The sequence below is a fragment of the Pituophis catenifer genome, unplaced genomic scaffold (genome assembly GCF_029215685.1).
Source record: "Pituophis catenifer annectens isolate HBS135680 unplaced genomic scaffold, rPitCat1.0.hap2 SCAF_3, whole genome shotgun sequence".
In the NCBI taxonomy this organism is placed as follows: Eukaryota; Metazoa; Chordata; class Lepidosauria; order Squamata; family Colubridae; genus Pituophis; species Pituophis catenifer.
The window spans coordinates 180,889,023-180,906,836 of NW_027256883.1; the positions used below are offsets into that span (position 1 = coordinate 180,889,023).

General features: G+C 37.1%; 1 protein-coding gene across 3 annotated transcripts in view; it reads left to right on the plus strand.

Annotated features, from left to right (window-relative positions):
* The window catches only part of KDM5B (lysine demethylase 5B), a 58,234-nt gene that overhangs the window by 11,848 nt on the left and 28,572 nt on the right, over window positions 1-17,814 (plus strand). For 2 of the 3 annotated variants that reach the window (XM_070941611.1, XM_070941614.1), the window contains exons 3-8: window positions 675-797; window positions 1,528-1,698; window positions 4,762-4,818; window positions 13,980-14,114; window positions 15,608-15,704; window positions 16,038-16,147. In XM_070941611.1, coding sequence (XP_070797712.1) covers window positions 675-797; window positions 1,528-1,698; window positions 4,762-4,818; window positions 13,980-14,114; window positions 15,608-15,704; window positions 16,038-16,147 — 693 coding nt within the window. The remainder of the gene's footprint in view (window positions 1-674; window positions 798-1,527; window positions 1,699-4,761; window positions 4,819-13,979; window positions 14,115-15,607; window positions 15,705-16,037; window positions 16,148-17,814) is intronic. The other variant, XM_070941613.1, reaches the window with a different exon arrangement.

Below are 17,814 nucleotides of genomic sequence, written 5' to 3' on the forward strand. Positions count from 1 at the left end.
CTGGTTTTCAAATTGAATTTGACTGTAACTGTATACCCAGTATATCAGATTCTAATTTTATTTTTGATAATTTCAGTGGGACAGATTTTTAAAAGAAATATTTTTGTACTTCATTAGAATACTAGCTGTATTTAAACAGAAAGTGATTGTCCAAGTATCACATATGATTGTTTAGAAATATATCTAATATTTCTCTTACTGCTATGTTAAGCACTGAAATATGGATAGGAAAATAAATATTTATTTATTAAATTTGTGGCCGCCCATCTCAATTGCATGATTTTGGGCAGCTAATAATTAAAAACACAATACAAACAATATGGTAAACAATAAATAACATAAAATAGCAGCCAGGGAATAACATGTGGCAAACATTCACTCTTAGTATACCCAAGAAACAAGCTCAGCCACAGTAGCAGGGCTCCAGGCTCAGTTGCAAAGCCAGATCTTTTTTCAAGGCTTTCTGAAAAGCTAGCAAGGTTGGGATGAATATGATCTCTGAAGAATGATATTCTAGAGAGTGGGCAACAAAAACTTCTCCATTTGAACAGCCAAAGGCCATCTTTTATTTACAGTTTCTTTTGTTCAAAGTACAAAATGACTTGAAGAATTGATTGAAACAATCAAAATGAAAGCTGATTTCTGTATAATATATCCACTTTATATTTTAATAGGCTCAGACTAGGGTGAAACTGAATTTTCTGGACCAGATAGCAAAGTTCTGGGAACTCCAGGGATGCGCATTGAAAATTCCACATGTAGAAAGAAAAATTCTAGATTTGTTCCAGCTTAACCGGGTAAGTTATGTATTAGACTTTTTGACAAAATTTAGAAATGGTTCTTAAAGCCACTGAAAGGATGCATTTTCTAGAAATAAAATTCAGATTATAATGTCAACCTTGGGATGACTGGGGGCATACAGTTTTTTTTGCCATGGACAAGGTGCAAATAAGGCTTTATTTTATACTGTATATGGGATTTTCAGTTTCAGTTTTCAATTGGTTTTATGACTACTGATTTTTTGTTTTTTAAAAATCGACATATTCTAAGGCAGGGGTCCCCAACCCAGGTCCATGAACCACTACCGGTCCGCAGCCTGTTGGAAACTGGCCTGCTAAAATTGCAGGCAAGCGTGCAAAGCTCTACTGCACATGCACAGGATTAGGTTGTGTGTGCAAAATCATCCCTCCCCCACACCATTGTTGCCATTTCTGCTGCTGGTTCATGGAACTGGGAAGATTGGGGATCACTCTTCTAGAGATTATAGAACAGATTTTTGTTTTCTATTAGAAAATGATAAGGAATTGTACCTTTGCCAGAATTAAGTGGTGAGCTTGAAGAGCTCACCCATTTTTGGAGAATATGTTGATTACTTAAAACTTAGTTTTTCTCCAGTACATCAAATTACTATTTTGTTATTGATAACTTATAGGTTACTGATAAAGCAAAAAACTACATACTTAGACAAAGTGCCATTTATTAGCTGTATTTTTATCATTGTTTTCATGATACATTTTTACTTTATAGCTAGTTGCAGAGGAAGGTGGATTTGACTTGGTTTGCAAGGACAGAAAATGGACTAAAATAGCTACCAAGATGGGATTTGCTCCTGGCAAAGCAGTGGGATCACATATACGTGCTCACTATGAACGCATTCTTTACCCTTACAACTTATTCCAATCTGGAGCTAGCCTTCTGGTAAGTTCTGCTTTTTTAGTCCAGATTTTTAATCAACTTTTTCCCATTCTGCTCTAAAACATTCTAACAGCACTTTAAAGTATAAAACATTTGTCCTTAATTTAGAAATTTTGGTGCTGGCTGTTGGATTCTCAAAGTGATACATAATTCAGTGTGGTTTGGGAAGTTTTTATAAAACTTTGAAGATTTCCATGATCCCAAAACACAACCATTATTTATCAAGAAACTGATTTTTATAGAGGGTATTTTTATCCTGTGAAAAGAAGAACTGAATGAATTGATTGCTTCCTCACAGTTGGAAGGAAGATTGTTCTTGGAGCTGCTTGTCTTTAGAACTCTTTGTCCTGTATTCTATAGTACACGTGTTTCAGTATGCTACTTTTCTTTTCTATTTCTTTTCTTTTCTGTTTCTATTTTTTCAGTATGCTACTTTTCTATTTACTTATCATTTTTAACTTGCTTTAGGTATTTTCATTTTCATTATCATTATATAGGCATAAAACCTTTTTCTTGTTCTCAAATCTGAGAGCTAAATGTAAAAGCAATCTTCTGAGATACAAAGTGAATATTGAGTAGTCTGATTTTCTCTGAAATAATCATATTCAGACCCAGATTTTGGTTGTCTGATAAAATTGTTGAAGCATAAAATTCTCTATCAAAACCAAGATAACTTTTTTTTAGACTAAATCTTTATGGCCAGCTTGGTTATGTCTGTACCATATTAGCACAATGGTCCTTTTCTATGGCTGTCTTGGAAACTTCATATTAATGAAATTCATCTTTCAAGAGTATTTGATAAGCACTGTGATCACATCATTCCAATTTTGCATTGGTTTTATTTATGATCCATTTCTGGAATGAATTAAAAGTGCTAGTATTGATCTTCAAAGTCCTGAGTTGTTTGGGATCAGTCTATTTGAAAGATACCTAGTTTCTTAATAACCTTTCCAAGGGCTTAAGGTTGTCCTTAAACTCTGATATCAAATCTTAACTACAGTTGATGAAATTAGAAAGTATTAAAATAGCATCTTATTAATGTAATCCCATTTTTCAGAAACATTTAAACATTTACAATTCTCTCTTACTGGTAGTCTTTGAAAGAACCTTGAATACATTTTATTTTGCTAAGCTTTTCTTTTTCATTTATGGCTGGCCTGGTTTTATCTGCTCTTTAAACAGTTAGTAGCCTATTTTGTTTTAATTTTTTAATTGAATAAGTTATCTTACGTAGAGACCATTTTGAGATCTTATCCTACCCTGTTTTCTCCAAAATAAGACAACCCCTGATAATAAGCCCAATCGGGCTTTTGAGCACATGGCAATAAGGCAAAGCGCTTATTTCAGGATTCAAAAAAATATAAGACAGGGTCTTATTTTCGGGGAAACACGGTAAAAGATGGATATAGTTAATAAAATGCATGGAAAGAATACAAACCCTGACTAATGTTAGTCTCTCTTCAGATGCATATACACACACAATCCGCTCATTTAATTATGATTTATATAGATGCATGGGCTTTTAATAACTAATTTCTTACGATGAATACAATGTTAGAAAACTGAGGTAAAGTGCATCTCTGCTGAACCTGCCTTTTTCCTCTTACCTTTTTTCTTAATCAGTTTTTTAATTATATGCTGATATTTCTTCAATAAAAGAAGGAAAGAAAAGCAAGAGAAATAATTAGCTTCCCTTTTACAATTAGACAGTATCATTGATTTAACTACAAATGGGTGTTTCTTAATGGAAACCTACATTTATCAAAATAAATTGTCACTTAGTAAACCATATACTGTGTTTGCATTATTACACATTTGAGTACAGTATGATGTGAATACATTTTCCATAATGAATAAGTGTGTAGAAATATTTTCTAATGGTCATAGTGTTATTGTTCTGAACTAAGGACTAGTTTTTCTGGGTCTCTATAGCACTATATTTTATAGTTTATGAGCATATAGATAAGACTTTGGATATAAAGTAATAACTAGTGACAATATAACTGTGCTTTGTTCTTTGCATTATTAGGGGCTAAATCAAATATTAATATATTGCATTCAAGATTATGCAGAATATTTTAATGTTTTTTTTAACTGTTGTGACGAACTTTTAAGACCAAAGGATATTGTGTTATGAGCCCAAATAAAAAGTGAGATGGTGGGGAGTGGGGAAGAGAATATCGGTTGGACTCTGCAAAATGATATTGGAGATAAGACATGAGATTCATTCAGTTTCCATGTTGTTTATACAAGGAAACTGAAGTCCAATTTCATTGCAACTTTCTCATCCCAATGGAAGGCAGTTTTAAATTGAAAAGAAGTAGTGCTTGCATATTACCAGTAGATGAATCCAATCAAACTGGTTGTTGTGATGGTAAAATTGTAAGTGGATTGAATTTAGTCAATTTGCATTACATTGTCTCACTATGGGAAAACACAATTGTAAATCCTAACCAGTTGAGGTCTGTAGCAGCTCATATCTTTCTTACAGTGTTTTACAGTTAGGTATTTAAACATGCATACAGTATTTACTCTTTCTCAGTTAAGCAATATGTGTCTTTTGGGAAAAAAAAGTGAACATTTTGGTTAGTATAGAAATGTTAATAATGAAAGACTCTCTCAGTAAAAATGTCTGGTTTTGGACCAGAAAAATGATCTTCATTATTCTGTCTTAATCATTTCCCTATATTTCTACTGATTAGACTAATTAGGCAAATGCTGCAGTTCATTTAATCATTGTGTGTGTGTGTAGCTATTGCTATCGAGACTAATAGAATTGGGAGGGGTATCTTGTGCACATTTTCTTCATTACCTCTTGTAGTCATAGTTACTGGGACAGGAACATATAAACAATTTTCCATTTTCATCCTAAACAGTAGAGCCTAAACACAGGTTACTGTGTTACTCGAATTCTACTTTTTGCAGATGTGTTTGAAAATAAAACCTGAAGGATTTTTTTAAAGGGCCATTCTAAAAGTGAATGATTTTCAATGACTACTTGTGGCCTCCATTTACAAGGTCACAGTTCCTTTAAGTTGTAACTCTCCAAGCTCTCTCTTGCAATAGGCACCAGACATTTGTTCCAAACTGATGTGTTTAGTGGATGATGCAGTTCTGGAAAAGGTATGTTTGACATGACTTTTTGAATGACATCCCTTCCCATCTTTGTTCTAAACTATTTGGATGCTCTTTGAATCATCTCCTATGCAAAATATTTAAATTGCATATTCTGTTAAATAAATCATTATTTAAATGAATCTTACTGGTTTTTTTATCTTACTTGTTCTTGGTTCAATTCTACTTTTGATCATAAAACATTTTTTAAATGTTTATGTTTATATATATGCTATATAATCCAAGGATTTGGATCTATAAAATCTATTTAATTTATTTTGTCTATGTACACATATTGGTGAAATATTTCTACTTAAATAAAAGATCAAATTCTGCTGATCAATACAATATAGGCAAATGCTAGTATAATGACGTTTTAATACATACACATAAAAAACTTTGGTATAGAAGAATTGGTGAAAAGAAACATATCTGCTAAAGTTACTTGATACGGAAGAACATTTATGGTGTTAAAACATATATTTCCTTATTTCAGTAGGAATTATGTTCAGCTATTATAATAGAAAAATGCTTATGACTCTTACTAATTACATCCATATCTCGGATTCTGATATTTTCTCTGAAAAATTCTAAGCATTTAGTTTCCTCTAGTTTTCTCACATTAAATTCTAAAATGAGAAAAGGATAGATTGAGTCATACTTTTCACATATCCAAATTAAAACATTTCTGACTCTTTTTTTCCTCAATGTTGAAAATATATTAGAAAAAAAACTGATTTTAAACAATATGAAAGTTTATATGCGGTTTAAAATGAAATGCACCAAATATTCTCAATTTTAAAGTATGCTTTTGAGTTAAACTGTCAGTATTTCTGATTTTTTTTTAAATAGAAAGATTATAAACAAGGTAGTTTTAAAGATATTCAGGGAATTCCTTTTCTTGATAGAATAGGTTGCTCAGCTGAAGCTTATACTTAGTTTGATTGTTCATTTATATTTTTTTCTTGAAATGTGGTAAAGAGATTAACAAGTTCTGACTTGTGATAAATGTTTATCAGAAGTTGCATGTTCGTATTTTAATTGTTTTATGTCAGAAGAGCTATGTGGAGTTTTTACTCCAATTTGTACTCTTAACTAGTTCCTGACTTTCCATTGTTGATATATGTGCCTATCTTTGCCTCATCTTTCTTCCCTTTTTAACTTGGCAATAGTTTCCCCATTTCATTCTGTTTAATACTGAATTTTTAAAACTCGGCAAAATGAGGTGATCTTGCATTTTGTAGAACTTTGCTATAATATCTTTTCCCTCAGAATAGACAGACAGACATGATTTCATTTGTTCTGATACTCTTAGAATGTAATGATTTGTAAAAATATCATGCATAAAAATGTCTGTGCTATTAGAGAATGTAATGCACCTTTTAAGGTACCTCAAACAGGCAATTTCTGGGTCCTCTTCCATGTGAAATACTGTAAATTTTTTTAACAGCATCAGTATCATCATCCCATTCATGAAGTAAAAGTGGTTAACTGGCCTATGGAGAGAGCTGTTTGTCAATAGTAATAAGAAATTTTCTTTCATAAGAGTCAGAAACTAGAAAGATGTTTATAAGCAAATAAAAATGTTGTAAATAAGGGGCATTAAAAATGAGGGTTTTTGCTTCATCTTTAAGAATCCAGTTTGGCAGATATTTTGCATCTGTCATTATAATGCATATACTGTGGGAATAGTATATTGTCTCAGCAGATAGCAGCATCTGTTCTGGGGCTAAAGACTTAAGGAGGTTGGTTTGATTGATGTGTGGATAAGATATTTCCAGGTAGTATTGGGGATTTAGATTAAGCCAGTGGCCCCAGACCTTTTGGGCACCGGAACTGATTCCATGGAGAGAAATTTTGCTGTGGACTGAGGGGGCATGGATTCATGTGCTGCCTACATCCTTCAGATGGGGCTTCGTTTGTTTCCATGGCCTGGTTTCTGGCATGCCGTGAACTGCTGCCAAACCACAGACTGGGGGTTACCCACTCCTGAATTAATTGACATTAAGCTCCAGAGTAAAAGCAATATCATACTACTACTACTACTACTTATTGTCCAGAAATTTACATGGATGTGTACACAGAAAGAGACTTTAAGGAAACATAACAGGGGTTAAAAATATATATTTGTCTTTGTTTTGGAACAGTATTTATACCCTTGACACTGGTAAAAACAGAATTTGACATTCCTTACCTTCATAGTATAAAAGCATCTCAAACAAAATGCTTGTTACTATGATGGAACTTCAGTATATTTCCAGGTTATACGTTTCACAGCTTAGGAAACTAGATACATACTATAATAATAGATGAAGTTGAACTAACACAATTTGTGATGCATCTGCATTGTCAGGAAGTCATACGGCAAAAGCTGCCACAACCATGTGATCCCATCGTCCAGGTATTGCCTATTCATGGGATCGTAAAGGTCGAGCTGCTACATACTAAAATATATTCTAACCTGCACTTGTGTCCACTTAGCATCTGTTCACATTAACAGCACTGCTTTGAAATAAGGTTGGGAATAAATATGCAGTCTGTGAGGATATAAAGGACTAATAGTTTTGATTTGTGTGCTGCTTGGTAACTGAATGGCAGTACTTTATATCAGTTAATTATTTTAATGGTCTATGCATAAAACACCATAATTTACTTAAAATTTATTGAAATATGAGCAACTGTTGCCTATTTTGATCCAGAAAAAGCTGCCAATGTGGATTTTTTGGGCTTTTCAGTGAAAGACTAGATCCATATCCTGCACTCCAAGGTGTAAGAGAGATTCTAACAACAACAATGTGCCTTGTAACTGTTAAGTAAACAATAATAGATGAGCAAAGTGGTCCAACTTCTCAGAAAAAGAATGCTATCCTCTCTGTTAACATTGAAATTGCAGAAAAAGAAAGCCAGAATCTAAACATCAAATTCCCTATGTATAGGTTCCATATTTGAAAGCAAAATCACTTGCTGAAATTTTGACTTTAATTTTTGCTAATCTTATTGCTTTGAACTCAAGAATAATATTTTTTTTCTATTCGTCTTTAGTCTTTATTGTTGTTAAGAGAATGGATATAAAACTATGTATCTATTCTTTCAGGGAGGAGTTACACTCTGCCCAGGCTATGTTTTTTTCCAATGCTTGAAAATGCAATAAGAACATGAAACTTCCAATACAATGAGAACATGAGCCTTTCAGTGTACTAAGATGTTGTTTCTCATACAATCTTTTATTGTCTCTAGACACTGATTTAGACCCTGTAGTGTCTTACCTGTTTCAGATTGATCACACTAATTTGTTGACTAATGACATACTGCCCTGCATCTGCAGATAATTCTTATTGTTCAATAATAAGAATTGAACAATAATTCTTGTTTCAATAGTTCAATAATTTTATAGTTTTATTATTATTCTTAAATTATAGCAATTAAGTACTGTATGGGACAGGCCATTATAGTGCAAACAGCATATTGTATGTAACTTTCCAGAAATAGATCTTTAGGAAAGAACAGTATTGTAATATCATTATATATGACTTCCATCAATAACCACTCCAGCAAGTTATAATAGGTCAACTCTATTAGAAGTGGTTGGGACATCTAGGGTAAATCAGTATCGTTATATTCCTCTGGTCTCTTTCCCAATACTAATCAACCCCAATTTAGTGTTGGTGCTAAAACAAGGCCTTAAGCAGTGGTGGGTTGCTCCCGGTTCAGTCCAGTTCTATAGAACCAGTAATAAAACTGGTGGGAGGCTCCACCCACCCACCACATTATCATCATGGGTGATCTGTGCATGCGCAGAAGCTTCTGTGCATGCGTAGAAGCGTGCATGCTCCCACTGTGAACCGGTAGTAAAGGTAAGTGGAACCCACCCCTGGCCTTAAGTGAGATTTTAATCATTTTCATTTGAAGTTATCTAGTACCCATTTTACAATCTAATCATGTCTCAATGAGGATACTGCCCACTAGGCACTACCCCAAAACTGTTGGACACAATGGGGGACTCTTATGAGTGGGGTACATCAGTGCCTGTTTCAGGAAACTGAAATTGCCCTATCCCTTCAAACAAATGTTAATACTGGCTAGAGTCCTTCTTCATCCCATCTGTTTGACCAGATTCATTGGCTGCTGTGGGCAAAAATCTAATGCACAATTATGTCCCAAAGATGTTTTATCAAAAGCCATTCCATCACAGCCACCTTCCTGGAGGCCTTAATTTGGAGGCGCACAGGTCTGAAACATGTGGCCAGACCCCATAGACCCAAGAACCTTGCCCATTTTCTTAAGGGTAACTGGCTCAAACTTTTCCTAGATAACTAAGCTCTGGTGTGTTCCTGACATTTCCAAAGGATTTTTCCAACTGGAATTTACCTCCAAATGAAGTTAGGTGACTTTATCTGATAGATATACTGAAAACATTCCTCACATTGGCCCTGCAAGAGTTCCTTTAGTTCTTGTTTGTCCAGAAGGAACCTGGTCACATCATACAGGGCTGCTGGCGACTATCTGCAGACACAATAAGTGCAGAGAAGTAACCATGCTCTTACCATCACAAAGTAAGTCCTCACAAAGGCTCTTACCTTGGGATAGTTGGGTTTATCTAGATGTCCCTTGTGTAACTTCACTTTCTGCAGCTCCTCAATATTTTATTTATTTATTTTATTTATTTGATTTGTATACCGCCCTACTCCCGAAGGACTCAGGGCGGTGAACAGCCAAGCAATAAGATACATAAATACAAAAATTTAAAAAACCAGTTAAAATCGAATTAAATCATTTTTTGGCCCAGACAAATTAAAACACCCCAATAATTTAAGAACAGATTTAAAATTTATATATTAAAAGAGGGAGGAGATTAGGCCAAGCCTGCTTGATGGAATAAAAGAGTCTTCACAGCGCGGCGGAAGGTGCGCAGATCCGGGATCCTCCGTATCTCTGGGGGGAGCTCATTCCAGACGGTAGGTGCCCCCACAGAGAAGGCTCTCCCCCTAGGGGTCGCCAGCCGACATTGTTTGGCTGACGGCACCCGGAGGAGTCCCTCTCTATGAGAGCGTACTGGCCGGTGGGAGGCTATTGGTGGTAGTAGGCGGTCCCGTAAATAACCAGGTCCTAAGCCATGGAGCGCTTTAAAGGTGGTAACCAAAACCTTGAAGCGCACCCGGAAGACCACCGGGAGCCAGTGCAGCTCGCGCAGGAGAGGTGTCACATGGGAGCGCCATGACGCTCCCATTACCACCCGCACGGCCGCACTCTGCGCCAGTTGGAGCCTCCGGGTGCTCCTCAAGGGGAGCCCCATGTAGAGAGCATTACAATAGTCCAGGCGGGAGGTGACGAGGGCATGAGTGACTGTGCGTAACGAGTCCCGATCCAGAAAGGGACGCAACTGGCGAATCAGGCGAACCTGATAGAAAATCCTCCCGGTCACGGCCGTCAAGTGCTCTTCTAAAGACAGCCGTGAATCCAGGAGGACGCCCAAGTTGCGAGCCCTCTCCGTGGGAGCCAGTGATTCGCCCCCAATAGTCAGAGATGGCGTCAACTGACTATATCGGGACGTCGGAAACCACAGCCACTCGGTCTTGGATGGGTTGAGCCTGAGCCTGTTCCTCCCCATCCAGATCCGTACGGCCTCCAGGCACCGGGACATCACTTCAAGGGCATAGTTGGGGTGATCCGGGGTGGAGATGTACAGCTGGGTATCGTCAGCGTACTGATGGTACTCCACCCCGAAACCACGGATGATCTCGCCCAGCGGCTTCACATAAATGTTGAACAGGAGAGGCGAGAGGACCGACCCTTGCGGCACCCCACATATGAGGGGCCTCGGGGTCGACCTCTGTCCCCCTGTCAACACAGACTGCAACCGGTCAGAGAGAAAGGAGGAGAACCACCGCAACACAGTGCCTCCCACTCCTAACTCTTCCAACCGGTGCAGCATGATACCATGGTCGATGGTATCAAAAGCCGCTGAGAGATCTAACAGGACCAGGACAGAGGAGCACCCCCTGTCCCGAGCCCTTCAGAGATCATCAACCAACGCGACCAATGCCGTTTCCGTGCTGTACCCGGGCCTGAAGCCCGACTGGAACGGATCCAGATACGTTGTTTCATCCAGGTGCTGGGGGAACTGTTTCGCGACCACACTCTCAACAACCTTCGCCACAAAATGAAGGTTGGAGACCGGACGATAATTTACCAACATTGCCGGGTCCAGGGATGGCTTCTTGAGGAGAGGCCTCACCACCGCCTCTTTCAAGGCGGCAGGAAAGACACCCTCACCCAACGAAGCATTTATAATCCCCTGGAACCAGCCTCGTGTCACCTCCCGAGAAGCCAGCACTAACCAGGAGGGACACGGGTCCAATAAACAAGTGGTCATGTTCAGTCTACCCAGAATCCTGTCCACATCCTCAGGGGTCACAGGATCAAACTCATCCCAGATAACATTCTCAAGACCTGCCCCTGTCCCTCCTCCTGAGACTACCCAGTCGGAGTCCAGATCTTCCCGAATCTGAGTGATTTTGTCATACAGATATTGAACAAAATCCTCAGCTCTACCCTCCAAGGGGTCCTCCCGCGCTTCCTGGTGGAGCAGGGAGCGGGTCACCCTGAACAGGGTGGCCGGGCGATTATCTGATGACGCAATAAGAGCAGCAAAATAGCTACATTTCGCTGCTTTTATCGCCACTAGGTAAGTCCTAATATGAGATCTTACCAGTGTCCGGTCCGATTCAGAACGGCTGGCCCTCCAACTACTCTCTAGGCGTCTTTTCCGGCGCTTCAACTCCCTCAGCTCCTCGGTAAACCAAGGAGCTAAATGAGATCGGCGCCGGGTCAGAGGCCGCAAAGGCACGACCCGGTCCAGAGCTCCAGCGGCCGCCCTATCCCAGGCGGCCACTAGGTCTCCAGTCGGGGCGTGTGCCAGAGCCTCAGGGAATGGCCCAAGCTCCATCTGGAACCTGTCAGGTTCCATCAGGCGCCTGGGGCGGAACCATCTTACCAGCTCCGCCTCCCTGCGGCGGGGTGTAGCGGTTCGAAGGTCGAGACGAAGGAGAGAGTGATCCGACCATGACAAGGGCTCGGTGACTATATCCCCTATCTCGAGATCACTCAACCACTGTCCAGAGACAAAAACCAAATCCAGCGTGTTTCCCCCCGTGTGAGTAGGGCCATGAATTAACTGGGTCAGGTCCATAGCTGTCATGGAAGCCATGAACTCCCGAGCCACCTCAGACGCCTCGCCCGCGGACGGTAGGTTGAAATCCCCCATGACCATAAGCCTGGGGGTATCAACCGCCACCGCGGCGATGACGTTGAGTAGCTCGGGCAGGGCTGCTGCCACGTGGCAGGGAGCCAGGTACGTGATAAACCAAGGAAGTCTACAGGAACCACAAACAGAGTTTGCATAGATATGATCCTGTCCAGGTTGCATGCTCATTTCAAGCTGTGACCAAAGTCTTGACCAAACAATACTTTCTGTATCTTCCAGTTTAGAGTGAGTGAAACTCTGCAATGTTATCGAAATGAGAATAATTGAGATTCAGTCATTCAATTGTGAATAAAATGTATTGGAGGAAGAGGGGCTTGAAATTAATTCATAGTTGAAAATTCCAAATAAAAAATCTGATCATGTAATTGTTATATAAAGTTTGAAGCCTTGCAGGAGTCTTCAAAAATCAGCTTTTATGTTTGTTAATTGTCAACAATTGGATATACTATATACTTTCTTAATTTCTGTTACGTAAAGAATGTAGGTTTTTTTTGTATCTTAAATTTTTCCCCCCTTTTTTTAAATGTTGGCAATACATCTTGTTTACCTTAACATCTGGTTCAACTGGTTCAATTCTCCATTCAACTATGAAATGCTATTTGGTGATCTTGGGCCAGTCATTATTTACAGTTTATTGAAGTTCAGGGTAATTGAAGTGCTAGAAAGGAAAACATGTTTTCTTGAGCTCATTAGAGAAAAGGTTGGATATTGATATAGTAATAAAATGTGAATGAATAAAAAAGCATTAATATGATTATTACTATTTATGTGCTATCATACTTGAAAAATGGTCTTCTCTAACAATGCTCTATGACCCTACTGCTTGAAGCAATACTGCAGCCAAACACACACACATACACACAGAAATTTTTCATTATACTATTTTGGATAACTTCTTAGTCAGACAAGCTCAACATATCCCATGAGTAAAAATGGCTAAGTCAGTGATACCCTGACTGGGGTTCAGAGTACATTTGGGGCACACTTATTTATCTCTTAGCTAGGACTTAGTAAAAATCATCTGGTCCTTAGCAGTTCTTAAAAGTAGGTAAATACAACCTCAGATGAACAGCAATACATGACATCATGTCGTCATTTATTTTACAAAAAGAAAGCCAAAATGGAGAATATGTGAAGAACTAACTACACCCTTACTGCTTCCATAGATATGAAGAGACTAAGTAGCAGACCAGCTACTGTTAATCAATTGATCATTAGCAAGTATGACTGGAGTTTGCTGGTCTCCAGCATTGAGGTGTGTGTTAATAAAATGCTAAAGAGTAAAGACATCAGCAATGATCTTAGAGAAGCAATTGTTCCTGCCCATCAATCTGGGAAGAGTTATAAGGCTATTCCCAAACAATTTAAAGTCCATCATTCTACAGTGAGGAAGATTATTCTCAAACAGAAAACATTCAGGATAGTTGCCAATCTTCCCAGGAATGGATGTCCCAGCAAATTTACTCCAAAGTCAGACAGTTCAGTTCTCAGAGAAATTGAAAAAAATCCCAGACTCTACAGGCCTCAGTTAGCATGGTTGGTTTGGAACAGTTGCCAGGAGAAAAGTCTCTTATCTCTAAATAGAACATGGCAGGATAGTTTAGGTTTGCAGATTTGCATCTGAATAAATCACAAGACTTCTGGAACATTGTCCTTTGCACAGACAAGACCAAAGTGCAGATGTTTGGTCATGTTTGGCTATGTTTAACAAAACACAGCATATCTGCACAATCATGGAGGGATGATAATTTGGGTTTGTTTTACAGCCACAGGACCGGGGCATCCCAATTCAATTGATATAATCATGTAATAATAGGTTTTTTTTAACAACTTAACATAATTTTAATACCAATGGGAATTTTATATGAAATGCAAATAAATAATTCACTTTTGCTTGCTTTTTTAGTGTTTTCAGAAGCCAGATATTACCAGTGGTACAAAGGAAAAAGAATATAAACCACATGATATTCCTCAGAGACAATCCGTTCAACCATCTGAAACTTGCCCTCCTGCACGTCGTGCAAAACGCATGAGATCAGAGGTAAGATTGATTTTGTACGTGTGATCATTGTCAGAAGGTCATAATATAGAAGTTTCATCCATTGCCAGAAATTAAAGAGCATGATGTCTTAGGTTTCCAAATTATGTCTGCAGTTGTTATAAATACAGCTGCTGCTGTGGTCTAATTCAACCACATTTGAGAAGATTATTGTTATTTAATTAAACGTATTGATGGCTCAACTCCAGTGCATCTCTTAGAGATAGCATATTCTTCCCACAGTACAGTATTTCTTTGTGGAAACAAGTACTTTTAACTTTTACCATAAACTATTAGCAGTAATGCTTAGTGTGAATATAATGATTCAGATCAGTGGCCATCTGAGACCAGATTTGGAGTATATTGCCTGTGTTCATAGCATGGAATGCTGTTTTTACAGTGCTTCGGTGAGCGCATCATATTAAGCTATAAAATGATGTGCTTCCTATTGGCTTATAATGTGTAAACTATAGCTTATTTAACATAAAATATTTTAAGAATTATGACTTAGCATAATGTGTGGATCCAATTTTTCCATTGTGTAAAAGATGTTTTATAACAATCACATATGGTAATTCAGTATTATTACTAATATTTCTAAGTCATTATTTCCAATCACTCAAAGTGGTGTAAACAGAAAAATAACAGGATTCAAAAAATTCATAACAGACAGTGTATATTACAGTGGGATGACTACTGGGGGAGATGTCAGAATCTCCCAAATTCTCTATCATTAAGTCAAGGTTTTTATAGAAATTTGTTAGAGCGGATCTAGTTTTTATAGTCTGCTTTAAAAAAAGCAAACTAATTGAGAAATGTTTATGTCAGAGTAGAAGTTGAACAAATTTATAAATCCTTGAAATCTAGAAGCAATTTAATTTGACTTCTACTATGGTATTCAGTAGTGCTTTGAGTTAAAGCTTTGATCTATGACCAAATTAGCTATACTAAAAATTCTGGGTATTTAGAGCCCTGATTTACCACTTGTGTGAATTGTTATTTTGTAATTTTAACAATATGCAGATGATTTTAGAACCCTTCATTATAAATGTTTTAAAACATTTTGATTTAAGAGTACTCAAAATCCAATGCATGGGCAGTGTCAGTATATGGAATTCTTGGCTATTATAAAGGTCCTTGTCTAAGTAATTTCTTATGTTTTAGACTTAGAAATTAAATGCTAAATCAGAACATGGAATGCTCCATGCAAACATTCTTTAACATTGTTATTACATTACTACCATAAGAAGGCATTAATTGCTAGCAGCTGAGAAAAAAAGCCAGACTCCCCATCTTCCTTTCTCTTCACATTAATTTTACTTGTCTTTAGTAGTTTAATTATAATGTAATTCTTATTCACGATGAAAGCTGAACTCACACAAGAATGACACATTAAGTGTAGATAGGAAAGATATGTTTTTGGTATGAAATCAGCTTACAGTAGGTTAATTTAAGAGTAAATGAAAAAATGTTAAACTTATTTTTTTTCTTACAAGGCTACTAATATTAAAGCTGAGATTGAAGAAACTGCAGAGACCAAAACTCATAATTTAAGGCGCAGAATGGGGAGCACTCCAATAAAGCCAGACAATGGTAAGCTTACAAGTGAAAATTACATTGTTGTTACATAGTTTCCCCTTAAGGTTTTAGTAGGTCTAGCAGTGTATATTGCCCAAAGTCCTGTGTGGTCTTTCACTTAAATAACATTTAAAAGTTTATGAATATTTTCTTGTTTACAAAATTGGAAGACCTTCTTTGTTATAAAAAGAATTTGTTATACTCCAATTTACTTTTTAAAATCACCTTTCTTTAATGTGTATGTTTCTATAGATTAAATAAAAATAAGTTTTTCCAACTAAATATTCTTCAATGGATTTACTTCTATTCCAAACGCTTAGACTAGTGTTAATGTTTTACCTTAATCAGATAAAGAACCTCAAGCTTTAGCGAAACGAGAAGGTGTTGAGAAAAAACAGTGGCTTTGGGAAGCAGATAGAGAAAAATCAAAGGGACGTTCTAAGAAAAATTTTAATTCTGTGAGTATGTTTATTTGGGGTTTTTCATGCTAATTATAAAAATACTGTGTACATTTAGTGTAGATAATTGAAAGATAATTCCTCAAGTTATACAAAAACAAAGTGCCAACACTAATAGCTTGATATTAAACTAATCTGTTACATATTTTTCTAGAAAGTTGATCCACTGTTGCTTCATTTATTTAGAATGAAATTTTTAGTTTAATTTGATATTTAGTTACTCAAAATATTTTTCAGATTCTTTCAGATTTTTTGAGATCTACTTCAGAAGCTGTATTTTGATACTCACTGAGAACAAAGTACATTTGATTTAACAAGGAAAAATAGCCCTTAATATCATTGTTCAGTTCTCTTAAAAAAGAAAAACTGGTAGAAATAAAAAAACAAACAAGTAGTTAACAATCAGACTTTGCTGCTTATATTTCTAAAGTGATAGGATATATAAAATAACTAAAATATCATTTTTTATGGCTTGTTAGACTTCATTTCTGGCTTTTAATTCATGTGTGTTTACATTTCTCTGTGCAACAGGACCATCTATTCTTTTTATTCAGTTGCATATTATACAATGGATATAGAATGTCTACAAAGCCCTGTTAAAATGTCATGTTTTTGAGATGTAAAAAACCAGATCAAGATAGAAAAAAGAATAATAGGATTGGAAGGGATCTTGGAGGTCATCATCTAGTCTAATCTTTTGCTTAAGTAGGGGACCCTATAATATTCCATGTCTAATCTCACATCACTTCAGAATTTTTCCACCTTTAATATAACATACTGTATAATCTGTACAATACAATTGAAAACCAAACTAAAATGTAGGGCACGGGTGTCAAACTCGTGGTATCATGTCATCACATGATGTTTTGTGACGTTTTTCTGATTCATGAAGCCGGGATGGGCATGGCCTATATGTGATGCATCCAGCCCACCGGCTGCTAGTTTGACACCCCTGATCTGGGGGAAAATAATAAAAATGTACAATAATGTGGTTGCATAAAGATGCACACCCTTAAACTAATACTTCATTGAAGCATCTTTTGGTTTTATGACCACATTCTCTCTTTTGGGATAGGAGCCTATCAGCATGGCATATCTTGCCTTGGGAATTTTTGTCTACTCTTCCTTGAAAAAGTGTTCCAAATCTGTCAGATTGTGAGGACATCTTCTGGGCACAGCTCTCTTCATGTCACCCCACAGATTTTCAATTGGTTTAGGCTTGGGCTCTGGCAGGGCCATTCCAAAACTTTGATCATCTTCTGTTAAAGCCATTCTTTTGTTGATTTGGAGGTATGCTTTGGGTCATAATTGTGTTGAAAGGTGAAAATCCTCTTCATCATTAGCATTTTAGTGGCCTGAAAGTTTTCTAACAAAATTGACTGATATTTGGAACTGTTCATAATTCCCTTCACCTTGAGTAAAGCCTCAGTTCCAGCTGAAGAAAAACAACCCCAAAGCATCATGCTGCCACCACCATGCTTCACTGTGGGTATAGTGTACTTTTGGTGATGTGCAGTGTTGTTTTTGAACAAAACTTACTTTTTGAAATTATGGCCAAACATTTCAAACTTGGCTTCATCAGCTCATAACACATTTTTCCACATGCTTTTGTCAGACTTCTTTTAAGTTTTTGCAAAATGTAGCCGGGCTTGGATGTTTTTCTTTGT